The sequence below is a fragment of the Cheilinus undulatus genome, linkage group 8 (assembly GCF_018320785.1).
Source record: "Cheilinus undulatus linkage group 8, ASM1832078v1, whole genome shotgun sequence".
NCBI classification, from domain to species: Eukaryota; Metazoa; Chordata; class Actinopteri; order Labriformes; family Labridae; genus Cheilinus; species Cheilinus undulatus.
The window spans coordinates 40,374,592-40,402,560 of NC_054872.1; the positions used below are offsets into that span (position 1 = coordinate 40,374,592).

A 27,969-nucleotide genomic window follows, 5' to 3' on the forward strand; every position below is an offset into this window, starting at 1 on the left:
TGTAAATGTTTTACATCACTGGTTCATTTTGCTCTTTTTTCCACTTTTTTCTTCCAAATTAAACAGAAGTGAATAATTTGTATAAATAATATGTCACAAGAACCAGAGAGATGCAGATTATGTTCAAAATCACAAGCTACAATCTGTAGTCCTGAACTGAGGTAATGGCTCCATCTAGTGGTGCTGTCCTGGTGGTTCTATGTTACAGTATGAGGGCAAAGTTAGCACATCCATGGCTGAAAAAACTGCTTCTGAAACTAAAACAGTCAAGAAAAACAGTCTGACAACAGAGACATTTATTGTAAAAATTACTTTTATCACATCACAATAAACATTTGTATGTTGGGCATATATCAGGTCGGCTGTACAACATAATGCTGGTTAAAGCTGAAACTGTGTTAAAAAGGCACCAAAATAAATGAAAATACTCAAACACAAATTTTAACTGAGGGTATATGTTTTTAAAAACACTGAGCACTCTAACACACCTAAAAGCAAAGTTAAAATCAGGTCATTTAAATGTACATAGTTTTTTTATATTCTTAAAAAAAATTATGTTTTACACAAATAAAAAGCAGGAAATCTAAAGACCCAGACAAAACAACATGAGTAAATCAGCTGACTAAAAGTACAAAGTAAAAAAAAAAAAAAACATGAAACTTTAAACTAATGTGAATATGACTTAAGATCTAGACATGATCATTAATCTAGTCAACTTTCACGTCTAAAACAAAATTCTATACAAATTTAAGGCACTTGTGGCAGCCACAATGTTTTTATACACGAGAAGATGCAACATTTCATCAGTGCACCTCTTCCCTGTAAGAAAAGCTTTCAAACACATTCATCATGAAAAGTTCAGTAAAATAATTCTATATAAATCCAAATTAGCTCAGTGAATTAGTTGTATTTACAGTCTTATGGTTAGTAAAAAAAAGCTGCAGGGTTGGACAGGCGGCTCCTGTAATGATTGGTTTTAAACAACCAGGCTCTCTCGACTCACAGCTCCATTCTGTAAAATAAGAGAAAACAAACTTTAATTTAAATGTAGTCATATTTTATGTCTGAATCTACAAAGGCCCTGAGCAGGCTTGCACAACTACCTTCTATATAGCTTGTTTTGTAAATTCCTGTTGTTTTCTCAAGAATCAACCAAAAGACGGTTGTCTCATGTCGTGTTTGGCTGATCACAGAGACCAGCTAATTTTTTTTTTCTGGATCACCAGAAAATTATCCCAAGAAAACACGCTTTGTTGTCTCAAGAATGTGAGATACATCAGTCTGTCATGGAGGGAAGAACAGCTTTATATTGCAAGAAAAGATTAAGAGAAAAAAGGGGGCACACATTACAGCAGGAGATCCATGGATCCCAAATTTAAATTTACTGGTTTATCCAAGTCAGTTATTTATGTAGAAACTTCTACTGTAAATGAATCACTCATTCATTTGTCATTTTATGATGATGGAAAATGGGGATGCACAATTTTAGATGAAATGATAATCACAATTATTTTGATAAATATTGAGATCATGATTATTCATCACAATACTTTTTCCATTTAAAGGGCAATTTACTTATTTTTTATTTTGAAACCCTTATACCCTGGCACTAACCCCCCAGGGGGGGTGCCAAAGATCTCAAGGGGGGGTGTGAGGCTTTGTCTGCTTTGAGGCTGCCAAAAATAGATGTGCAAATATTGACTAAAACCATGATAAAACAGGTAGTAAGTAGTTTATGCAAAGGTCTTTAGATAATAAAAAGCATTCACAGGCCTCTTTTTAGGTTTTATCAATGAAACAATTCAAATCTTTGTTGATTTTTGGTGTCAGTGTATCACTTTTTCTTCACTCTTGGGTCCTGGGGGGGCTCCACTTTTCTTAGGTGCATGTAGGGGGGGCTTCAAGGAAAAATGGTTGGGAAACACTGGTCTAGTGGATGTCCTGTAGTTTAGTTTTGTGTTTTTTGCATTGTATTATGACTTGCCTTAGGACAACATATGAAATGTTACTGCTGTGATAATTCTGGCATATTTAGATTGATGTGTATTTTGGATATTTTGAAAATGTGTGCCACAACATCCTAGTTAAAACAAATCAACAACAAAGACTCTGACCATATTTTTCTCAAAATCTTTGAGCCAATGAACAGCTTCCTTGTGGACTGTCTGAGCTTTTTATTCGGACAACTTGATTTAAAATTATCCTTATCAGACACTAGAAGTTTCCTATTTATAGGAAAGACTCACAGTAAGAGTTTTGTCTCTCTTGTCTCTTAAAGCAAAAACCAGCTGAAGAAGTAAGCCTTACACCACCACTCTTCCTGTCTGTTCAGGTTTTTAGGGGAATCCTTACTGTGAGAAAACCTGCTTGATGATTCTGTGAGCACCGATTCTGTTTGAAAAACAATTCTGAGAAAACTGTACCAACAAAGTCTCTCCGAAACCACAACACCGTTACATGACAACCATGGTGGTCAGGGGACTCACCTTGCGCAGGTTGCTTTTCTTAGAAGACGACACACTCTCATCATCGCTGTACGGGGGAGGAGGAGGTGGTGGGTAATCATCACGGCGACCAGGGTATCCAGCAGGTGGGTTTTGAGGAAGTGGGGGAGGTCCACGTGGCGCCCTACCCCGATCCGAGCGGTCACTCTCACTCTCGAGCCGATCACGGCTTCGTGACCTCTGCTGCTCCCCAAGCTTCTTCCTCTCCATTGCTTCTCGCAGGAAGCTGTCATCATAATCATCTCGCCGACCCCTTGCACCACCAAACCGCTGATCCCTCTCCAGGTCCATCAGATCGTCACGGCTACGGCTGCGTCTCCCTGGAAGGCCTCCGTAGCCTCCTCTGTCATCTCTCCTGCGATCATCAGGGGAGTAGTCACGCCGTCTTCGGTCGTCAAAGTCTCGGTCGTAGCCACTGCGGGCACTGCTGCTCCAGCCGTCATCAGAACTGAGGAAACAGAAACCAGAAAATTTATATGTATCTTAATTTGCCCTGAGATTCTGTATTGACACAAAGGCTGCTTTTTTTAAAGACTAGACAGCATCTGAGGTTAACTACACAACCTGTGTGATATATGAGCTGCTACGCTGCAGAAGGTAAGATCATTTCAGTGCTAAAAAACTACTACAGTAATAAACAAGACAATTAGAGCCTTTGCTAATACATGGTTTGCAGAAACTGTTAGCCCATACAGATATCCAGAAACTCTAAAATAAGGTCAGACAAACAAAAATTATGCTTCATAAAGCCACATTATGTTTCAAGAAAGTAAAAAGTGAACAAAGGAGTGCTGGTTCAGATGGGTCAATGGAGAAGGCACCTCATATCTAGAGGCTACAGCCCTCGATCTACATCACAGGTTTAACTAAGAGTTGGGTTGCTGACCTTTTCACTACCACATGAGGGATGATTTTTTGTTATATTATAATATAATAAAATATATTATATTAAAAAAAAAAACTCAGAATTGTAGTTTAACACTTTCATTCTAACAGCTATTTCATTAAATATGTCAGGTTTGAATCAGGCTAAACACCTTAAATACATTTAATAATCACTAGTTGCCCCAAGATACAATATTAAGAAGATACTTATGCCATGATTCAATGTTATTGGGAGTTTAAACATATTGCAATACACAGAGTATTGCATTACCATACATTGCGATATATTGCTTGCTATACCAATTTTTCAACTGTTTAGCTGATTTAGCATTAGTTTTACCTTCATTTTTACTGTATTACTGCAGTATTTTGTTTTCATGCCGCACTCTTTGCAAACCTCATGTGTCATGCCTATATTGTTTGGTGCTGCTGTATTGGATGTACTAACTTTCCCCTGCTGTATGAGCATCACCTCTGCTGACCTCACCGGACAAAGGGCCCAACAGCATCATCCAGACAGAAAAGCAACTGATGCTATTCATCCAGTATCCTAGACTTCAGATCATATTAGCAATCAAGTTGAAAAAAATTAATACTTGGCGGACGATACAATATATATAGCCGTGCAAAATATCGCAATACTATGCTTTATCGATTTTTTCTCTCACCCCTTGTCAATGAGCCAGGCCAGACTCAGAGAGAATGATCACAGGCTTGGGAAAGGTCAGGCTGGCTTTAAATAAAATCAGTCTTAAAAGAAAAAAGAAAAAACTTTTGAAACCATACACAAATTGGTTGCCACCACTGTCAGAATACAGGCACGTCAGTATAAATGTGATGTACTCTAAGGTGTTGACCACTCTCACAGTTGTAGTGGGAGTTTCCTAACAAGAGCTTAGATGGAACAGAGGCATCACTAGAAATCTCAGAAGACCAGTTGCCTTCTGTCATGGGATTTCCCCAACTACAGCTATGACACAGATGAAAGATTTGTATGTGTAATCTGAAAACGAGATGAGGCAATATAGATGTTCATATTTGGTATAAGTAGCACAAACGTAAATTTTTATACACGCATAGTCTGAACATGAAATCCTTAAGAAAAATAAAACAGTTATCATCAAACTAGTGTAAAAAAAGGAATTAATTGCAAGTCATGTAAACAATTATCATCCAAATAAAAATCAATGCCTTAATTATACACCTAGGTTCATCTATATCCATATAAAAACACTGCTGATATGATCTGATGAAATAGTTTTACTAGGGCTGGGCGCTATATATCAAGTTTTTCAAATATATCGATATATCTTTAAACAAGATATAGTATAAGACAGTATCTTTTAAATTGCTATAGTTAAAATTATGCAATAGAATGCTTCCATATAGCTGCTGGCTCTTCTTCTCTTGTCACTGTTTTGGGGCTTTTCCATTACATGGTGCGGACCGGCTTGACTCTGCACAGCAGCCCAGCGCAGCAGGGGATTTGCTTTTCTACCACAACCAAGCTACCTGTTTGAGGGTGCGTCTAGAGCTGATGACGCAGTGTTTTGAGCCCTCCTCGATCTCTCTACTCTGTCTGATCTGAAAGACTTTACATCATGTTAAAGCAAAAATCAAACTGTAGACTGACAGCGCTGCAAACTGCTTTTTTTACATTCTCCCTCTCCCCTGTCTCTCTCCCTTTCTCTCTCTATCCGCGATCAGTAAACAAACAGCAATTCACACTTATCACCAAAAGGAGAGGATTTTCCTGCATATAAGTTAAAGAACAGCCTCCTTATTTTTGATTTGTGGGTCTCTAAAGAGCAGAAAATAAACACAGTCATAATTTTGGATTACTCAGTGAGAACAGCATGCTTTACTAGTGCCAGCATAAATTAAAGACAGGCTCCGTCATGGACAAAATGTTTCAAACATCTCCAGCATTTTATTTTTTAAACGTCTAGAATTATTTTTTCTATAAGAAGGGACAGGGTCAAACTTTTGTTATCTGTGCCTGGTCCTTCCTGATCTTAATCGTCAGTTTGAGAAGCTGTGCACAACTACTGGACCGTAGTATGCACAAAAATCTCGAGTTTTGGTTTTTTTTTCATAAGCATTTAAGTCATACAGTGAACGCTGACATTGCAGGGATAAAAATGTATCTCCCCCGTCTCCATGTGGAGTGAAAATGTATCATGGAAGGGATATCAGTGGCAGAGGGGGTAAATCCCCCCCTAGCAAATCGGACCCCAGGAAGTCAGTGTCAGAGCAGTGCGCTTGAAGGTGGGGCTGCAGGGCCACTGGAGTGTGGCTCAGTGCGGGCAAACTGGTGATGGAAATGCAAATCAGCACGGCTTGGTTTGGCTTGGCATGGCCACAAGACTAAGTGGAAAAGTCCCCCCGTAACCCTGCCCCTCCTCTCTCTCTGTCTGAATAAAATCCAAACGTAAAACACATCTCTCTACTGCTCATTATCAATAATATCTGTATGCGGTGAGCAAGGCAACATGTATGCAGAGACAGACAGGAGTAACTCAGGAGAAGAGGAGCTAGCTGGCAAAAAGAAAAACTCTGGCTCCATTATTTGGAAATGATTCAGGTTTTAAAGTTTCAGACGAGGAGCAGAACAATGTTTTCTGTAGAGAGTGCTAAAAATGTGTTGCAACTAAAGGTTTGACAAATCTCTTCAGTCTCTTCTCTTTGAAACATTGATGTGGTGCAATAATTTTTTAGGTGGATACCGTTTTAAAAATGATTTTCTTTCTTTTTTTTTTTTTTTTTTTTTTTTTTAGAAAACACTTACATTTCCTAATTATAAATGTGTGTAGTTTGGTAAATATTGTACAGCTTTACCTGCCAAAGAAGCAACAGGCTGTAAGAATTCAAATGATGTTGAGCTGCATATTTTCAATTGTATGTTTGTTAATAACACAGGACTTTAATATTTTTAATATCAGAACAAAAGAAGAAACTGGTGATTACAGTCTGTTTTGTAGCTAATAGCATTGAAACTAGTAAGGTGCTAACAGCTCTGCCACGGTAAACACCTTTCTGCTGAACAGAGTGAAATCGTATTCAAAAAATATTTAATTATACTTAAAATGAGACTCACCCTCTCCTGCCTCTCGGTTCACCAGGACGTCTCGGTGCATAGTCATCTCGGCCGTAGCGGCGTCCGATGTCGTCCAGGTTGTCCATGGAGCGAGCTCGTGCACGGTCCCCCATGTAGCCTCGGCGTGGGTAGTCATCACGCCGGCGTCCCTGCTGGGAAACACTGCTGATGGTGCTCATGGCTTCATCTTGGTCATAGACTGTAGCCAGAGGTGGTGGCTGGGATCGACCCCCCCGACCTCGAGGGTCCAAGGCATCGTGCAGAGAGCTGACTTCACTCATGTTATCCACTGAAAAGAAAAAATACAGAGAAGAGTTGGTGGATGGTACAACAGAGTTATGGCCTTTGGTAGAAAACAGGCACAGTCAGAGATCTGACAAATAGATATTTACATTGGTTAGCATTAATTCAATTTGTATTGTGGATTTTTTTTAAGAAATTGTGATAAAGATGAGCAAAGGCCTCTATAGGGCACAAGACTCAAATACAGTCTAAAAAGTCATTTAGGTTTAAGACCTATTTCAATCTGAACATACACACACACAAACATTTAGATTTCACTTGGTGAAACTTTCAGTTCCAGAGAACATCAGTGTGATAGAAACAAGTGAATGTACAGTTGATAACTGATTCATTCAGGTACACTCAAATGAAACATCAATTCAGAATGTCATCTCCTCAACTGGCAAACACATAAAGAACACACGCAGGATGGATAGATGAAAACAAAAATATTATTCTGTCTTGAATGTTCAAAAAGTAATTAGGAGTTAAAATACTTTCAGAGGATTGCCCAACCAGTATTATCAAAAACTGTTTAAAGGAAGTTTAGTGTTTCTCTTAGCACAACCACTACAAATAGCATCCATCTCTGTTTCCTTTACAAATCTATGTTTAATCATGATTAAACTTTCATAAAAAAAACCATCTTAAAATAGGAAAAAGATGCTTCAGAACTTGGCTTAGGGTATCAGATTTTTAAGTTTTGTTGAGACTTTTAGTAATCCAATGATTGTTTTTTAACCATCAGATAAATGCAAAGAGCAAGAGCTCACAGTTTACTAAAATTGCCACTGCTTTGTATGTATTACATTAAATACAAGCTTTAAAACTGAGAACTAAAGAGGAAGAACTAAACAGGTTATAAGCTACTTCTGTATGACATTTCAGCAGCCCCTTCAATGGGCTCATATGGGTCTTGCTTTGCTAAAAGCTTTAAATTTTCAGCTATTATTCAGGTAATCAAATTTTCAGTACAAAATGTTTTGGTGTGACATTTTAAGAGAGAGAGAGAGAAAGAGCACTGACTAGATTGCAAAAAAAGCTGGTAACATTTGAAAGGCATTGCCAATTACAGATATGACAATATTTAGGGATGCACGATATTATCGGTCTGGTATCGGTGGTGGCTATATTATCTTAAAAAGGCAAATACTGTAATCGGCAGATGTCAAAATTTATGCCAGTATTTACATTCGATATTTTGCCTGTGTATTCCAGCATACATCGACTGTAAATTTTGTCCATATATACTAATAAATTAGTGGAGTGTTAGGCTGAACCAACAGACCTATGTCAGGTGAGGTCTTTTTCTTTATTTTGTTGAAGAGCATTTTCCCTGCACATTACACATTTTGGTCTGCTCATAAATGACCAAATATCTGCACCATCACCGTTTTTTTTAACCAGGCCTTATACATTAAAGTAAAATGCACATTTAAGTTGTCAGTCAATGTTGCTTAAAATAAAAACAATGAGATACTTGACACACAAAAAAACAGACAAATGCACTTGCATACATTTTTGGCAGTGCAGTGCATGTTCCCCATGGGTCATTATTAGTACAACTGAAAATCAAAATCATCTTTCTTCATTTTAATATTTTATTTAACCTACCATGTACACAAACTACAGGTGATAACTTTATTAATACAAAACTGTGATAATAATAGTGATCAGACAGACATTTGATAGTCATACTCTTCTTTTGCTGCTGGCTGAGTTCTACAGACATACTGTAGTATTTTTTCTTATGAAGTAAGATCAACATAAAAAACTGTATTTGCTGGCTTAGTTTTTGTGTTACTGTGTGGTACTAGACTAAAAGTTAATAAACCTGAGAAACTGGGGAGCACAGGACCAGCAGCAACTCTTAATTGCATTCTGCCAGATGAAATGACACTTGCACAAATAGCTGTAGCGTTAGAGTAGGATTACATTGGCAGATTTACATTTACATGTAATGGATGCAACTTTGAACTTTTGCTTGTGTATTTTATTGTACCCTGTGCTGTTTAGTCATTCATACAAGTTATGTTAAAAAGTTCTCAGGTTCAAAAAAATACCGGTATTCCCCTCTAAAACATAACAGGGGAAATCATATACTGGAAGTTCCTATCAGGTGTCTTGACATTTCCTTTTATGGTATGCTTTCAGATATGTATTCAAACATGTGCTAGGATGTGGTAAAAGATGCATTTTGGACCCCTCCTAAACACAACCGGTAAACAGGCTGACTGAAGGAGGAAGTACCCAAAACACTGATGGTGATGGCAAGACAGGAAGCAGTAAGTTGGACAGATGTCAGAAAATGAGAAGAAACTTGTTGATTTGAAGCACCAAAATGAGTGCTGTAAAACATACCACAGATAAACTGACAAGGAGAGGATATACACCAAGCAGGCAACCACAATGGACTTGGTATGTAGCTAACAGCTAACCACAGTAGCTTCCTCACTCTAAAATCGCATGTAACTGCGCAAGATTTGGCCTTTTGAGAGATGACAGCAGGCTGAGACTCTGCTAGTCTGTGAACAGAATCTGTTAGTGTGTGGTGTGCTGAGATGATCCTCTCGTTCTACACCACACACTATACGAACAAAACTGGAAAATCAATGATTATCTCGATGTGTGGGGTCTCTCACGCTGGAAAAATTGGTAAAGATTTTACAAATCTTCATGTGTGGCTTAAGTCTTGCTAAAGTTGCGTCTAAACTTTCTTCAACAAAGAAAAAGAAGATCAGGAATCATGGAGGGATTGGTAAATGCTATTTTTATGATTCAAAACATCTGGTTACATCAATTTATACATCTGAGACTCCATCTGTGACTTTTTTTTAACATGTAGTTGGGCTTTGTTACCTTAATTTACCTTAATAACTGTACCTTAATATTAGTGAAGGACTTTTTTTATATAAATAAAAATTATAGATGCATCAAATGTAAAAATTAGTGCCAATGCACATACCAATGTTTAAAATAATAATTTAGCCAAATGTAAAAAAAATAGTGCTGATTTCAAAGCTAATGCTCTAGTCATTAATTCTTCTGATGTAACACTCCAAAAATACCAGCATTTTCTCTTCTTTGACCATGAAACAGATTAGAGTTTGTCCAACTGGTCACATCTTCTGCCCTTTATTAAATCTATCTCGAAATCAGCAGTTAGGTTTGATTCCAGAAATTGATTGATACAACAAAACAGATTAAGATCCGTTACTGACATCAGTTTTTGCCCACGTTGTCAAAAAGGCTGATATTGTCCGATAACAATGTTAAACCCATGCATCTGTGCATCCCTGAAGATAACTTTAAACAAGCTGCTATGACAAGACACAGCCTGTTTCAACTACAAAAAAATTAGGGATTTCTCAGGCGCTGAAAATAAAAATTGTAACGTAGTTTCTGAAATATAACATAGGTAGTCAATATTTAATTACGTTTAGACATTTGACACCGTGTGAGAATTCTGAATATTAAAGATAAAATGTAAACAAACAGGCAGCAGTAAAGAGGAAATTCTAAACACATTTAACAAAGTTGATTTACTTTCTCCCACAGAAGTCTAGGGCTCATTCGGCAGAGTTAAACCAGGAAGTGAACAGTCACTCACAGCGGTTGTAGTTGGCCGGTCTGGATGGGTCTAGTTTTGACAGCTCCTTCTCCATGTAGTAAATGGCACGTGTTGCGTTTCCTTCAGGGTCCACTTGGATACGGTAGCCACTCCGAGCTGGTGAAAGGAAGCAGGGAATAAGTCAGTTTGAACTGTGACTGCAGGGTTGTGTCACACTTTTAAACATGACATTTACGACTTTTTAAGAACTTTATAACCTGAACTAAGGGGATTACCTTGTTGATGTTGCACAAGATGTCTTTAAAAAATGTTTTTTTATTTATACACTTTCAAGTTTGAAAACTTTTTGAAAACGCTACTGCCTGTTTTCCTGGTTTAATAGCTTTTCAGATAATTTGTCCTATTTTCACGCTCCAATTATGTTTTATTAATTGGTCTATAATGTGCACGGTGACGTGTCTCATGGCACGTGGTCTGAGTTTTACTATAACGCTGAAAATGCTGGGTTTTTTTGTTTATGTCAGATCACTTTTTCTATAAAATATTACAAGCTAAATACCAATTTATTTGATATTAAGGAGCACTGGTTAAGAGAGGGACGGAGATATAGACATGAGGATCCTAAGGCATTAAACTGCAGGATTAGAAAATTAAAACAGAGACTTTTTAACACTCAAAGGTACAACAGAATCATCGACTTGATACTACTGTCTCATTACTGATGATTTTAAAACTTAATTATATATCCTTAGTGATGGTTTTCATTACAGAAATTTGACCTCATGTTGAATAACACAGCCACACATCTCACAACAAACCTAAAATACAGATTGCTTTTTAACATTTTATAGGGAATTTAACAGATTTTAATGGTGTGTGAACATGATAGATGTTAACACAAAAAATAGAGGAAATAATCATGGCTTTGCAGCTTGGTGGTTCTCACGTTTGATGATCTGAGTCATGCAAAAACCACAGTGAAAAACATTAAGAGTGTCTCATACAGTATCTGAGTGTGGGAACTTACAAAGTTATTAGATTATATGGTGCTGATGGGGAAGCAAGAAACCAAATTGTCACACAGAGGTCTGTTTTGTTCCCTCTCTTATACTCACTGTGGTCTCCTCCAGTGTCCTGGTCATGCAGCAGTGGCACCTGGGAGCCCTGTCCGACTGCACAGACACAATAAAGCAAAAAGTTTTAACTGATTTAAACAAAATTGAAACTTGTGAAACCTTTTCAGTTCTGCCTTTAGAGAAACCTCAACCTTATTTTACATCAACACTGAAAATGTGTGGTCATATTGGAAGTATCACTCACTTGAGCTGGCACCGTCATATTCACGTCCGTAACCATTTTGTGGTGGTGCAGGGCCAACGCCGTTTGGTAGGGGAAGAAGGGGTATAGCAGGCTGGTTCACCGCAGAGCCACCATATGGTGGCTGAGCATACATACTGGGAGCATAAAGGGTGGGTGCATACTGACTGGGAACACCTTTCTTCACTGCTTTTCCTGCCTCGTACACTAACAAGGAATGAGACAAAGTTGGTTAAAGTGGTGGATCACAAAAATATTAATTTCAGATTGAACAAAACTAACACAAGAGATACATATAATTACTCTAAGTATATCCCGTGTGAGTTTTTGTGTTAATATTGTTAATGTCTGGTTTTTAGTAAGATAGAGATTGATATCATCCTCTTCCCTGCCTGTAAAATAAGGAGCCTCAGCCAGTTGACTTATATTAGTTAACTTGCAATGCACCCAACATTGCACATACCCCATAAAACAACCTATAATTCAAAAACCTAGGGCAACCCCTTAAAACTTACATGCTCGTGGGCAGCAGCAGCGTTCGGGGCAGCAGGGGCAGCTGATGTAGCAGCAGCAGGTGTGTGGACAGCACTGACACCAGCAGATCCCGATCAGTAGCAGCAACAGCAGGAAGCCGAAAACAACCAGAACAACAAGGAGCCAGTCTGTGTGGAAAACAGGGGAGTGCATTAAGCACATGGTTATATAAAGTAGAGATGCGCCAAAAATTATGGTCAAAACTGATGTTATTGATCTGTTATTTTAACTAATATAAACTAGTATAACAAAGTACTGACACTTTCAAAAGGAGCATCTGCTCTTCAACCAGTGATCATCAACTGGCAGCCCAGGGCCACATTATCCCCCCAAATCTTCCCATCCAGCCCCAGGAACATTATCAAATTCAAAACTTGTGCAGAGGAAAAATCTGTTTTGGTGTTTTGGGTTCATTTTTTCAATACATATATTAACTCCCTACAGTTATTAAAAAGACTCAAAAACAAACAAAAAAACCTGCGATTGAAACAATTTAATCAGGAATGATTTTATATGTCATACATTTTTCCTAAATCCACCTGTCAGCCATTATTAGCCAATATAATGCATGTAAAACGCGTATTTATCAGTCCATTCTTGATTTTTAAAAAAGCAAACCAAAAAAACCCCTGCTGTTTTCTGTGGTAAATTTTGGCTTCAGGCATTTTGGGAGTCAGTGCAATTTTCCTGCTTGTGTTTTTTCACTTACTATACAGCATATTAGCATTAAACCCAGATAGACAACATGACAGCCACACAAATAGCCAGAGGTGCCAAAAGTATTCACATTCATTACTCAAGTTGAAGTATAGATACTAGGGTTTAAGCTTTTTACTCAAGTAAAAGCGTAAAAGTACTGGTTTCAAAGCTACTTAAAGTATAAAAGTAAAAGTAATGTAAGGGGGGGGAAATGCCATTAAGGACAAAAGCTTAGGCCGCGCCAAAGGGGCCTATAATGCACTACCCCACCTCCCCCAAAAAAACATTATTCTAAAGGCCATAATGACTATAATGTTACAGTAAAATGTTAATGTTGAAAAATTTGGGATGCACCTGTTTCAGCCGCATTTATGCCCATTGAAAATGAACATATCTTAGTACAACGCAAATACATTCAAGAACCATATACAGTATGTGTATTACTGAACATTAACATGTGTTTCATGGAGCGGAAGATATAATGACTAGTTGCCTTTAAGTATTGGTCTTCCTGGCTACCAACCTCCTCGCTGGTGCTTGGTTGGGACATTTTGCTCAAGTTATCTTGAGTTTCTGCCACGGACATTTTCATACTAGGCTACATACGTCTGCTATTTCCTTGCTGGAGCGTGACAGATTTGTGTCATGTGCACAGGTGCGATGGATCATGTACAAACCAATAGGGTGTTGGAATGGTATTATGTTTATACTTTTCATCCAACCACAATCAAGTTTACTCTATCTGGATGGTGTGATTTATCTGGATAGGTTTTTGTTGTTTTTTGTGTGTTTTTTTGAACAATGACAAGCCGGAATGAAAACAAGCTGAAATGAAATAGGAGTAATGAGGCTATTTTTAAAATGTAAGGAGTAGAAGTAAAAAGTCAGCTGAAAAATAATTACTCCAGTAAATTATAGATGCTCAAAATTTCTACTTAAGTAAGGTAACAAAGTATTTGTACGTCGTTACTTGACACGTCTGCAAATAGCTAAAATATCTTGATCACCCCCTTGTGGCTGATTGTGATATAGAGACTGAACTCATTGTTAGGCTGGCCACACACTAAATGATTTTTTAATTTGAAATGATTTTAAAACCGTGGGAGACCACAGACTTTAAGACAATTTCCAAAGATTTTTCATCTTTAATCCTCTGAACGCACACACTAGACGACTCAGCCAGATTGTCAGATCACTGGAGACCACACACCTGCCAACCTGCCTACGACCTCGCGTGATCACGTGACTTCAGAAAAAAACCCACAGATGTCTGTTGATACTGTCTTGCTGTCTCTCCACAACAGAGTGTCCTGGCATGCGTTACAAGTGCAGCAACAATCATAAAACAGGGGAAAGACTCAGGACGAAATCCTGGCTGGAATTAAAGTACAGTTGTGTTCATGGTTATGAGCGGTGAAAGTACTATGATTTGTCTGGTGATGCTACCTGGTCTGCTCGCTCTCATTGGTTGTTGTGGGTACTCTGTCAGCGGCACTACGACCTAGAATTGTAAATATCAGACATGTTTGATATTTACGATTCAGGGTTTGGGAGGCTACAACACGATTTGGAGCAGTAAATTAATCGTGTTGACACCACACACATGCAGACTACTCAGACAAATAATCGTTTGCGACGAGGCTCTAGTCGGTATACGCCCCCACGATCATCAGGGGGAGGCAAATCTTGCCCCAAATCGGGCTAAAAATCCTGTAGTGTGTGGCCGGCCTTAGAGACTAAAAATACATAGATTTGAAAGAAAATAAAAATATTTAAACCAAAATGTGTTAACAAAACCATTTAAAAAATTTTTCTTATATTTTAAAATTTGGCCCCCAAAGTGCCTGTTTAGGAAAAGCTGGCCCTTCTACAAATACAGTTGATGACTCAAGTGCGTCAACTGCCACAATAAAAGAGGAGACACTTTCAAAATTTGAGAAATATGCTGGACACATTTTGTTACTGAAATATAACCATCATATTTGTAAACTTTTGACAGCGTGAAGGAGTTTATAATTAAATAAAGACAATGCTAAATATTTGGGTCACTTTAATGTTTGTTTTGCATGTTTAATGTCGCTCTTGTGGGAAGATTGCATTGTATGTCAAAGCTCTTCATTATGAGAATTCAGAACCTTCAGCCAGAGTTAAACTGAAATATGAAGGTGGAGTGGAGACAGGATGAGGCTTTGACACATGGTGCATGTAGGTTTTCAACAGAACAGTTCAGCTGAGTTCTTGATAAAAATAGCAAACAACACTATCAGTTTAATAAACCATTTTCACTTTTAGACTGTCTCCAGACCGTTGCTAGCAACTTGTGGCAATTAAAACAACAAATGAAGCAAAGTTCAGTACCAGGGCCTTCTACTTTTCTTCTCATTATCTAAACAGACAACTCTATAGTTGGATTAGTGCTAGAATCATAGAGTTTAAATTTCAACTCTCTTAGCAGCAACTCTCTTAAAATCAGTGTGAGATTCTCAGATTTAATTTCTGTCACTGAGATCAAGAAAACATGCTGTCTACAGAGTTAAATGGAGTGTTTTTAAAGTTTTTGTTAAACTAGTAAAGCCGGTTTGTCTTTGTGCCTCGGGCATTATTTCATCTCTGCATGTCAGATCAAGCAGCACATGCCATGAAGAAAAGACAACAACAGCTGAACTGACAGACCACAATGAGAAAACATTATTAAGTTTGTCATTGATGAGGAAATTTGTGCATAGTCTAATTTTGTGGTAAACAGGCAGCTGCAGAATAGAAAGTTTAAGGTATTCAGCCATGCTTAAAAGAAAACCAGTGGCATATACAGGAAAGGAGAGAAATACAAGAAGAGTATGTAGCCTACCTAACCTGCAGAGTTTATGTTGCTTTGAGCTTTTTCTCAAGAACAGGAAGTTTGACAACAGGGATGTGATCCAAATGAGTAATTGCTGCTGCTTTATTTTATGCTTTGCACATTCAAATTTTGATCTTAAGTGGAGATTCTTTTGTATTTTAGAAGCTTAACTAAACATTCTAACTTTTTAACAAAGAAAAACATTTCAAAAAGCACAGTACCTGAATAACCTCGAGCAGTGGGCCGTTTTACTTCAAAGTACATTTCAATTGTGTACTAGAGAGCTCAAGCTATTTATCTCATCATCTTTGGATAAAAAGGCTTTTTTTTCTCATGATAATGTGATAATTTCTTGGCCTCACTAGAAAGCAGTCAGTATTTACATATTGTCACAGGAAAGTGAGTTAACTATAATGTATGCATGGATTTCCTCACAGGTTTTCTGCAATAATGCACTTTTTAAACATACTTGATTTGTCCTGTCTCTTTCTTTAGTCTTTTGTCACAGATGTGCCAAACTGCAACATCTCATTCAATGCTGTGGTTTTGAACAATTTTGAAAATTTAAGTTGAGATTTCTCCAGAAAGAGGTTGTGGTAGGTCCAAAGTAGAGATGAAATGGTTACGGGTATTAACGATGATCAAATTTCCCCAGAGTTATCATAACATTCTTATCTTTAAGTATCATGATAACTGTTAGTGATGACCGTGCTTTAGTATCACAGAAAATAACCTCCAGACAGCATGCTTGGTATTCACTGAGGTGACTGGGGAGAACCAATCATGGGTCAACAGAAGAGATGTCAAAGAGAAGGAGACATTCCTGTGCCTCCTCTCTCGCCTGCCTGTGTTACTCACTGTCACTGTCTGCCAGAGTTCAGGGACACAGGCAAGAGGCCTAAAGCGGACAAAGTCTAATCAAAACACATCAGCATCATTAATCAAATTCAACCAAAATGTAGTACCTAGCCTATCTTTGACTGACGGCTTGACAAAAAAAAAAAAAAAAACTCAGACTGTAGGAGGAGCATACGCTCACTGGCCATAAGTTAATAAACTAGCATAGAAACAAGTGCAAATTTGGTTGTAGAAATTATTTCATGACAAGGTCCAAATGTAATTGTTAAAACGTGTGTAGCTGGCCAATAACAGCGCATGAACAAGCAGGTGTTGATAAACATGAATCTGAAAACAACTGTGATCAAGTAACAGGCCCCAGCCGCTCCCTCACAGAGAAACGCAATACGGCAAAATACCTGAGACCAGAGAAGTGACAGAAATTAAATATTTAAAGATTTTAAGCCTAAAAAGTGGTATTAAATTGAATCTGGAACACCATGTCTTGAATAAAATACATCAGCTCTTAAGATGGGGGAGATAAAGGTGTTTTTTCGGCTATTTAAAGAAGCAGCATGCAAGCAGGAGGAGGCCAGCCTAAAATTTGTCCAGACAGAGAGGAGAGTGGCTACCATACCTCAGTTTCAGGTATTAGCAATGTAGGCTATTTTTTAGTGTCAGACCGTGTTATGCCGGTTTAAAACTGCAAAGGTAAACTGCTCTGTTCTGACTGTTCATGAGATTTGAAAATAAAACAAAAGAAGAATCTCCATAATTTATATTTCTAATCTGAACAGATTTCTTGTCAAACATTTCAGTTGTAATTAGCTCTGTCAATATTATTATTATTATTGGCTTTAGAACATTACTGAACTACATAAAGTGGCTTGTACTACCTTCCATAACCAGTAAGTCAATCTCAGGCAGGAGGTCAGTAGTATCTGACTTTCTCTCTGTGAAAGAAAGATAAAGCCACAATTACTTTAAAGTGCTGTTCATCTACGTTTTCAGCCTACAATTTTTAAAAAACGAAGTATTTGTTAGGGTTTGTGGGAAGTATTTTCCTAAACTGTACATTTGCCTGCTCATCAAGATTTACCAATATGAGTAAGTGCTGTAAGCCTGAATACCCTCGGTTAATCAAGAGACAAAAGTGAAGAGAAGGAAAGCGAGAGGAGAGGACAAAACAAGGCCTAACCACATACGTTTCACAGGTTACTCACCAAGAACAATTAGCTCTGTGTAGTCTTCATTGTTTCCTGAAACGTCCGTGGGCGAGATCACAGAGCAGATGTACACACCACTGTCACCCCACGCTGTCTGCCCAAAGTGCAACTCAGCATCTTGAAGATAAGAAACAATCAGCAAATTGCAAAAAGTCAACAATCAAGTCTGCGCAGTAAAAGAAAATTTGTGAGTTTGTGTGAAATTAATGTTCGTTAACATAGCAAAGTATGGTAGGTAAACAAAATGTATTGCCTTAAGGCTTCAAAAAGAAAGTTTCTCAATCTTTCTGCTGTTTTCATGTTTCACACACCATCTGTGTATCCACATTCATTTTTTGAAGGCAAAATAAATCTAAGTTTTGTTTTTGTTTTTCACTGATATGGAAAAAAATCTGCTGTGTATTACTGATGCTAAATGCAACAAGAGTGTGTGTCTGTTTTCTGCAGCAGCACCACTGTCTGTGTTTGAAGATGCTATAAAATTAATGAATGAACTACGGTAAATGCTGCAAACCTCTGATGTCAGCTTGTCGAGGCAGGACTCGATTATTGGATGAGCTAACAGAGCTCAATAGTGCGGTGCTGGACAATTACAATTCCCTTTTATTTTCTACAGTGTGCATTTGATTGTAAACAATAGTTTCAGAAATACAGAGGTGGAAAAAAGTACAAAACTACTGCACTCAAGTGAGAGAGCATTTACTTTAAAGTACTAGTGAAAGTACTAGCAGAGCTGTTTTAGATTATAGCTCTGGTGCTACAGCACAAGACAAAAAACTTGTAGCACATTTCATACTATCTATCTTAATCAAAATGTCAATTTTATTCTTGCCTAAAAAGATTATTATATATTAATTATAAATTATGTAGTTATGGCTGTGATATTTTAGCTTTAAAATGTAATGGAGCCATGTCCACATGCATACACAATTTCAAGTTTTAATATTATATAAAAAATTTTAAAAATGACTGTTTTGTGTCTGTGTAAAATGTCCAGGTGGATTTTAAAATGTCATTTCAGAAACTCTAAATAAGACATCTTGAAACCAAATGAAAAATAGACTTGGAAACAGGGAAGAGAGTGGGGAGAGACATGGGGCAAAGGGCCACAGGCCGGATTTGAACCCGGGCCGCCCGCGCCATGGGTAACAGTGGACTTAGACAACAGCACTTGCAATATCAACAAAGATATATCTAATTTTATACAGAAACCATAAACTTGTCACACATACCAATTTTGTTGTAGCTAATGCAATGGTGCAACATATATGGTGCAGTGTACAGCCCTGACTAGTCTATAAATCTCCTCGAGTCAAAAGTAGATGATACAAAGTTTACTCAAAATACTAAGAACTGAGTAGCTACTTGATCCCACTGGGACTTGTACAGTAAAATATGACGTTTCCTTGATGTGCAATAACAACAAGGGGATATGAATCTCCAACCAGGTTGTTTATTCAAAGGAGTGAATTAACCTAAAGTAAAATGTAAACATTGTTTTGGGATGAAATGTGGATTCCTTCTGCCTGTATGTGCTGCTGACCTTCATATGTTGTCAAAGCTCATCCACTGGCTAGTTTCATTCTGTAGCCAAAAAGCTTGGATGTCCTTTTAGTAGTTTTTAATTCTGTACTTGATGCTTTTCAAAATGTAGTGAGGTACAATACTTCCCCCAAAATATATTTAAGTAAAATGCCTGATCTTATAAAAACTGTTGATGACAACAACACATGCCACCATAGTCTTTATGCAATCTCTATGTAAACTTGATATCTTTACTTTTACCTTCTTTCATTTTCATTTTCTAAAAGCCCAACTAGGAACAGGAAATGGAAACTAGTAAAAGCTATAATCTCTATATGTGAAACATCAGTTATTTTTAGCTTGTTTGTAACAGGCTGAAGTTTTACTATGTAATTTGCATTTTCCCTATCAAATAAACTTAATAAATAAATAAATAAATATAAAGCGATAAATGCACTACGATATAGGCTACAGCACATTTAAAAAGTATTCAGACCCTCCACACTTTTTTTTGTTACAGCCCAGCGCTACAGTTGGAAAAAAAAAAAATATATATATATATATATATATGTATATATATATATATATATATTTATATATTCTCATTGGTCTACACTTAGTACCCCATCATGACAAAGAGAAAATAGAATTTTGGAAAGTTTTGTCAATTCACCAAAAAAAAACAAAACAAAAAAAACCCCAGAAATATCTCAGGGGTGTATCTAGGGATTTTGAGCACCGAGAAAGAATATTACACAGGGCCCGCCTTAATCGGCTAGCTAACCAACAAATGCTTCATTTTCACAAATACCTATGCATGTAAATGGATTTTTGAACCACTATGAACAATATTCTTTACAATGTTTGAATTAAATTTACTTGCATTATTTAACAAAGCTGGACTACACTGTTTTGACATTTTTGAAGAGTAGGGGCCCCCAGTATTTTATTTTACTCTGTTTGATACAAATTTCAGTCTATTGACCGATTCATTTAGTCTCTTTTGATTCAATAATGACACCAACAACTAAAAAAAAAAAAAAAAAAAAAAAACCTGGTATAACAGGCTTCTCAAGGGCCCCTCCATACTGTGGGCCGGGGTAATTAGTACTCTTTTCCCCTCTGTGCTACACGCATGTTTATACCAAAGTGCTTAGTCAGGGTAGGGTTTTACTCTATTTGACACAAATTTCAGTCTGTTGACCGATTCATTTAGTCGCTTTTGATTCAATAATGACACTAACAACTAGAGCTGTACTATATGGCCTAAAATTGATATCCTGATATATTTTTACTATATCCTGATAAATGATATATACCTATCGCAATACTTTGAAATGTCCTCTAGGTGTCTGAATAATGTTTAATTCAGCTTCAAATGACACTAGTTTGGTGATTAAAATAGACTGCTCTATTGGATTTTTAATAAAATTTTATGCAGAAAGGGCCAAAATCAATATAAATTCAAATTGAACACTCTCTTTTTTTTTAAAGAAAGGGCTTCATTCAAACTTTTACTAATAAATCAAAAATACATAAATCATGAAATTCTCTGTATTTTACAGTGTATGGACAGTCCTGAAATATTTTCTGTGTTATGTTTACTATTGCTGACTATAAAATGATTATTTTCCTCATTAAGGGTGAAGCAAACCTACACAAAACTCACCAATCCTGCATGCAGCCGATGGCTAAAACCCTGCAGTCTAGTCCATCATTCAGGCTCACAGCTGTGATCATATTAGTCTGTTATATGTGCTGATGAACGCTGGACCAGTTTCTGACATGTTCATAACATGGGAGCATCTTTAGAGCTTATTTAAGAAGCTCTCTTGTGTGATCATGGGGGGAAAAAGCTTGTCTGGAGGCAGGAACTTTTTAACTCTGCATAGTCGGTGTTTTGAGCTGTTAGGCTGAGATAAGGTTGTGAAGAAGTGGATCACATTTGTCCGCTGCTGGGCCATCGTCTCTCTGACATGTATGCCTCTGGCAGAAAGTTTTTAGCACAATCCTTGGGCCCAGGAAAATCTCGTATTCTGGATGAAATGTCTTAATGAAATTTTTAGATCCTGGCTTTTCAACAACACTGGGCTCATGTCTTTAGCAACGTGTTGTGTTACTGCTTTTGGAGTCATCTTGCAGCGTATTTTAATTAATATTGCGTGAGTTCAACCTCTTCCTTTTTAAAGCTGAACAACTGGCAGATGACAAACCCAGCGCTGTTTCTCGTTGTCCGTCTCTGAACACAGATAACTAGCAGTTAACTTGCCACGCTGCTCCGTTTACCTATAGTGTTTACCTCCTCTCTCCTCTGCTGATACAAAAACGCGCATTTGTGGAGGAAGGTTTTCTTGATGGGTATATAGTGTATACTCAATATATCGCCCACCCCACCCAGCTAAGAAAAAATAAAAACACAGTTTTCATTGCAGGCTCCTCAAGGGCCCTCCATACTGTGGACCAGGGTAATTAGTACCCTTTTCCCCCCTGTGCTACACCAATGGACATAAGCATTCAGACCATTTGCAGCAACACTTAAAATTTAGCTCAGGTGCCTTCCATTTCTCTCTGTCTTTGCTGAGATGTTTTTACACCTTGATTGGAGCCCAACTGTGGTATATAGTTGAACCAACACAAAACAAGCCTACATACTGCAGATCTTGTCTTGATTTTTTAATGTCATAGAAAACTTAGCCAAGATTCATCTATGTGAGGCTGTAACATTGCAAAATGGGCCAGGTTTTATGCAAGTCATTGTATGATTAGTGTGGAGCAATGCTGATACACAGCTGTTTTAATATGTTTAAATATGTGTTGCAAAAACAGTTCCATTACAGCAACAACAATTACAATAAAGCGTTACACAAACGAAGTTTTATGCAGCATGTGGTCGACACTTTCCTGTCAGATGATCCACTACTGGTTTCAGTCAGTACTAACAAAGAAAACCAGAAATGGGCATGCTGACTCACACAAGTTCCAAGAGAGAGACACATAACAGTTTCCTAACTAAACCTGTGACATTTTTCAGTCTATGTGAATGCAACTTTTTAAAATGTTGAACATTTTCGGTTTTCTTTACCAGCTGTATCTTAAAACAAGCAAACAACAACAGAAAAAAAAACATTTTGCATATTGTATATGTATTTTTGTCATTAAAACCCTACATTTAAGGAATTATTTTTAGGAGGAAATAAGGATGGCAGCTTCTCTGACATCTGTTAAAACTCAGCTAACACACTCAGTAGAGACCCATAGTCAGGGCAGTAGTTATTTGAGCAATCACTCTATTTTCAGCATTTTACCTCTATCTTAAGGATTAGAAATGAAACAATCATCATGGACTAAATAGGGGACTTTCAGCTTCAAGAGTTTAACAAAAATATGATGTACTATTTATAAATTAGTCATTTTATTCAGAGTACAGCCATTATTAGGGGCTCAAAAATATTTGTTTATTAGCATAATTATGATTATAACATTAGCTATAAAAATGTGTACTAATTTCTTACCTTGTGCTAACATGATGACCTTTTTTTCAAAATGATAAAGTAGTTGCACATACTTTATGCATTTTCACAGTTTCACTGTGAACCACTGTTTATTTAAATACTTAGATTTAGGGCTGTCGAGATTAATTGCATTAATGACGGTTAACTATGAGCCACAATTATTGCATTCATTTTTTTGTAATGGAGATTAATCCCATTTTATTGCTGCTTTCCAAAAACACTGGTTAAGCCAGGTCAGCGTCTCCCTGCTGCTACAATGATATCAAGTAAGTCCACTACTGCTCCTTAATGTCACATTCTTCATTTAAAAAACTCACTGACAGCTCAGTGAACAAGTCAAAAGGAAGCTGAATCTTGTATTATCAAACATTTACCTATTTACTGTTCACTTATTTCCTTTTCTGTCCATACGTTCCTTTTTCCATGGTTAAGTTCATATGAAAATCTTCAATCAAGCCAAAAGCAGGTCTGTATCAAAACAGGAAGTCAACTGCTGTTAGTTTAAGACGGTAGAAAAATCCAAGGGGGCACAAAACAGTTTATAATGCAAGATAGCGCATTTTTTTAAAATGCTATGCATAGGATGCATTTTATTGTGATTGACAACAGAAATCTTGAGATTATTCCGGATTAAAACATTTCAAAATTTTTGCAGCCCTACTTATGTTCCTTATTGCATTTTATCCATATTGCAAAAACAAAGGTCTGGCACATTGTCACCATTAACTATGGTATAACGGTACAGGTTTCAGATCTGCCACACCTGATCTAAACCTGACAGTTAAGATCCACAGTCAGACCCCCTCACTCTCTCTTTCAGGGTGTAGCATACAGGTCTGAGTAGGAATAGCCTACAAAGATCACTGCTTTGTCTGTCAATAAAAGTTAAATATTAATCAGGACAACAGTAAAACCAGAATGAGGTCAATTCCTGCACAGCCATGTGTCACAGAATGGTCAGAGGTAATATTTAGAATGGTCACATCATGTGTTACAGATAATATTTAGATTTGCTTTTTACTGGATGGGTACGAGTGCTCAATGTGGCCTTACTTCTTCAAATAATATTTCATTACTTGCACACACAGTCTTCAGCTGCAAATTTTAAACTGTTTCAGCACTATTTAAACTATTATACTTAAACTTGATTAGTTCAACTGACTCGACATACTTGTTAAGAAATATTAAGAGGTAATAAGTATAACAGAGGTTTAAGTTTAGCCATGGCCAAGTTTGTGCTTTACAGATTATTTGCAATAAAGTGATCACAAATGTCTGTTGGGTCAGGTAGTTGGGGTTGGAATGAAAGGAATGATGGCAACAGAGGAAAATTTGTACTTAACAGCTCCATATGGACCTGTACACTGTAGTTATCATCACAAAATTTCTATATCTATATATTTGTCTCTCTCTGCCTTAGTGACTAAAGAGTAGACAGGCCTTGTATCTTTTTATTATCATGGTGTACCTTATTCTAAAACACTTCTAACTCTTAATCACACACAAAAATACTATAACCATGTTATGAAGGTGTAGATTATGAAATAAATAATATTTAAATAGTACTGAGGCTCAGGCTTAAGAGCTTTCTGGTGCCCACCCACACTGTGGGCCCATGGTTCAGTTAAAGCATAGTCCATGTAAATTTAGCTACAACAACCGTAACTTATTTTTAACCTAAATAATCGTCATTCTTATGAAAGCAACATAAATACAGATTTTATTAATTATTTCTTCAGTGAAATGTAGCCTGTTTAAAATTGTAAACCATTTATTTTTAAGACTGAGTTAGCCTTTTTGTAATATTCACAATGTGGATGAGCCAATAGAACTAAACCATCTGGCTAGAAATATCAGGCTTCATAGCCTAGTAATGACCTACATACATCAGCATGCCGAGAAAGAGAAGAACAGAAACTGAGGCAACTTTCTATGGAACATATGATCACAACAATGATCTGTTATGATTTTAAGCTCCAAACGGCTCATTCACTTGGATTGTCCACGGCCTGATCATTTCTGAGGGCTACCCTGCTGACCATGATGAAGAAAGAAAGACAAAAAGACAGAGGGAAAACAAACAAAAAAGCAGACAAACAACAAAGGCGGCATGTTTGTTTGTGTTTAAAAAACTGGAAACATCTTTCCTTATCTAATTCAAATGGAAAACTAGAATTTATGGATTTGCAAAAGACACTGTCAATCCTCCCCTGTGAGATTAATGTGAAATGTGTAAAAGGCAGTTAGAAACTCTTGTGTCCTCAAACTGTATTTCAAGTGTAAAAGGGGCTCAAGGGATTAAAATGACATTCACACACATAGAAAAAGTCAACTCACCATTCAGGATGCTGATCTGGCGACCCTGGTATTCCTTTCCGAGAGTGGTAGCAGTGCCTTGCTTGGAGGCCACTATACGCACCGTCCTCTGGCTGTCGGCACACTCAATGTTGGGGTCATAGTTGGGGTTGTTCTGGGATAAGATGTTCTCTGCGCTGCTGGGATTCAGTGCAGCCTGGATGGGGTCCCTGCAATATGATTTGTACTTCCATTGAACAACAGGAGGCTGGGTGGAACTTGTCTGGTAGGTACAGGTGAGTGTGACTGGCTGGAAGAGGATGACAATGTGTCTCTTTGTAGTGGTCTGGACTGAAATGGCCAGGATGGACTCTACAGAGAAAAAACAAAAAGTTATAACCTGGAGACACTGAGAATTAAACTACAATTATAACAAATGTCATTCTGAAATGGTACTCAGATTTTGTGATATTGAGTAAGATTTTCAAATTAGTTTGAATTACCGATGTGGGTGTGGTACATAACAAACACTATTTCCCCACCGCTGGTATCACTGAGTGGGTGTGATGAGTCACCTCAGACATGCTCTCTGTTTCTGACCCTACCATTACAAGTGGGCTAATTACGGTCGATACGCATACCTTGAATGCTGATGATGAATTTTCTTTACCTGGCTTGCATTTCACAATAAGACTCATTGTTTGGTCTTTTCAAAAGTCTTTGCTTTTCATAGGAAGTAATTTTCAGTCAGACATTACTGGATATGTCTGCATGTTGTCTGCAGAGACAGTCGTTTCCTCTGACTTAAGAGGACTTTTCTCCAAGTACTTATTTCAATACTGACTATCTTACAGGAATTGGGCTTCTGTTGTCATTCAGCAATGGCTTTATCTATTAACATAAAGAATTAACAAGAAATTAAGCTTAATGGTAGTTTTTTAGACTAAGCATTTATACATGACAAGGCTGCACACAAATCCAAACCATGACCATGACTAATAATATCAACCACAAATGAAACGACGACACTGACACATTTCATAATACATGTACTTCCATCCCGTTAACCCCTAACTTACAGCCTGTTGTTCCATATTTGATACACACTTTTATGATACCTCTTATCAATATGATAAAAAAAACTAAAAAAAAATTCTGAATACAATCTTATAAATGATCGCCCTCAAGTGGATTATCAGTCACCAAAAACACCTAATGTTTTCGGTGTGCTAGTATGTTTAGCACCATAAAAATATGATATTGCTATAATGATCGGTGGGATTGTAGAGGTCATAATGATAAGAGTACCCTTAATATTTTTATTATTCAAGAATAAAAAATTCAGTATCTAGGCTAAATTTGAGGGGTTTTGGTGTTGTTTATCTCAATTTCATGCCTTTCTCCTTAAGGATCTGCTTTACTGAGGGGGTTTCTATCAAACATCCCCCACCCCTCAGTACCTGCTGTGAGTCAAACTTCAAAGTTTCCCTGTACAATGTAAAAGCCCTATTACTAAGTTTGAACAAGCATACAGCACAGGGAACCGTTTGATTCTCGGAAAGAAAACGGCATACGGATAACGCCCTGGATCATAGCGGTTTCTAATTATACCCAATTTCGCTAAATAATGTCAGAATATATTCATGTATTGTTTTCTCGCGATGTTTTGAAGTCGTATGTTGCTGGAACAAAAGAAGCAGTCCAACTGTAGAATAAAATTCTAACAGCACTTGTATGGTTCATTAATGTTTTAGGGTCAACTGCTTTGTCACAAGGAAATTCACCATAAATGCGATTTCACATGATAAATAAACTAAATCTTGCACTGATATTAACAACTAACAACTAGCTTACAAAAGAAAGTACATCGAAAAGAGTCAAAATTGTAACGATATCTAGATGTCATGGGGAAAAATCTACCAACAGATATACGGAAGAGGGCCCACCCTGTTTGAGAAAAAATACAAACTTACCTGTCGCCATCAAGGCGGCGATGAATAACGTCCAAAACATCCTTTATCCTTTTTCGTCGGAGTCTCAGTCTTGTAAATTTCACTATTTCGCTAACTATGCTAACAATACTACAAGTTACATATTTTATTAAACGTAACCGCACTTTGCTCAACCAGGTAGTTCCAACTCCATTTTGTGTCTTCTACGCTGTAGGTTAAAGGAGTACCTGCCCGCCCTACGTCAGCCGCGCAGACAACAGGTGAAGCGTTGAAAACAGGTTATAAAAAAAAACAGGGGTGTGATAATATTGTCGGTCTCTTTCTATGTCAAATGTGATGACTTTGATCTAAAAACACTAGTTTTTAAAGCCGTAGAAGATGTGAAACTATAAAAAAAATTTGTTAAGTATATTCGCTGGCTAAGGCGGGTAGTTAGCCGTAAATTATCGTGTAAATCCCCCCGCTTGATGGTACGTTCCAGCCACAGATAACGCTATCAAAGCTCTGTTTGTTAATGTTCAACCTGTATGGGATAGTGTTTGTTGAGATGAAAATACCTGGGGTTAATCTATGAGTAACCAACTAACCACATGAATCAGTTCTGTCGGCATCTCGACGTTTCGGTGAAGATGTTGAGGGATAGCCTACATATTCTTTTTATGACTAAAGGCCTGTATGCTCATAAACACTGAAAGTAACCCGCTTCACTGAACTCAAAAAAGCCCCCGTTTTTTCACAGTAGGCTAAGGAGTATTTCCAGTGTTGTGGTACTGGGGGAAAATAGTGGTAATAAACCTTTTTTGTTCGGAAGCCAGGGGGGTTTTATGGATGGCACCTTTACGGGTGCTTAACTAATAAAATGTGTTTAAGGAAATTGATAGAATATGCATTTTTT

The 27,969-nt window shown here is 37.3% G+C and overlaps 1 protein-coding gene across 2 annotated transcripts; it reads right to left on the reverse strand.

Annotated features, from left to right (window-relative positions):
- Window positions 1–306: 306 nt before the first annotated feature.
- lsr (lipolysis stimulated lipoprotein receptor) lies at window positions 307–27,307 on the reverse strand. 2 transcript variants are annotated; one of them, XM_041792689.1, is made up of 11 exons: window positions 27,096–27,307; window positions 25,165–25,494; window positions 17,789–17,908; window positions 17,462–17,518; window positions 12,172–12,318; window positions 11,660–11,863; window positions 11,455–11,511; window positions 10,379–10,495; window positions 6,487–6,775; window positions 2,487–2,952; window positions 307–1,012 (listed from the first exon to the last, which is right to left on the reverse strand). In XM_041792689.1, exons 1-11 carry the CDS (start codon window positions 27,133–27,135, stop codon window positions 977–979), a joined length of 1,863 nt encoding a protein of 620 aa, XP_041648623.1. In that variant the 5' UTR covers window positions 27,136–27,307; the 3' UTR covers window positions 307–976. The 2 variants fall into 2 exon arrangements, with proteins under 2 accessions (XP_041648623.1, XP_041648624.1); XM_041792690.1 differs by lacking the exon at window positions 17,462–17,518 and having other exon boundaries at window positions 309–1,012; window positions 27,096–27,306.
- Window positions 27,308–27,969: the final 662 nt, after the last annotated feature.

Coding starts and splice junctions, on each gene's coding strand:
- lsr (XM_041792689.1), bottom strand. CDS start 27,135: ATGTTTTGGACGTTATTCATCGCCGCCTTGATGGCGACAG. Junction 17,519..17,788: donor CACAGAGCTAATTGTTCTTG/GTGAGTAACCTG, acceptor TTTCTTTCACAG/AGAGAAAGTCAGATACTACT. Junction 11,512..11,659: donor ATATGACGGTGCCAGCTCAA/GTGAGTGATACT, acceptor GTGTCTGTGCAG/TCGGACAGGGCTCCCAGGTG.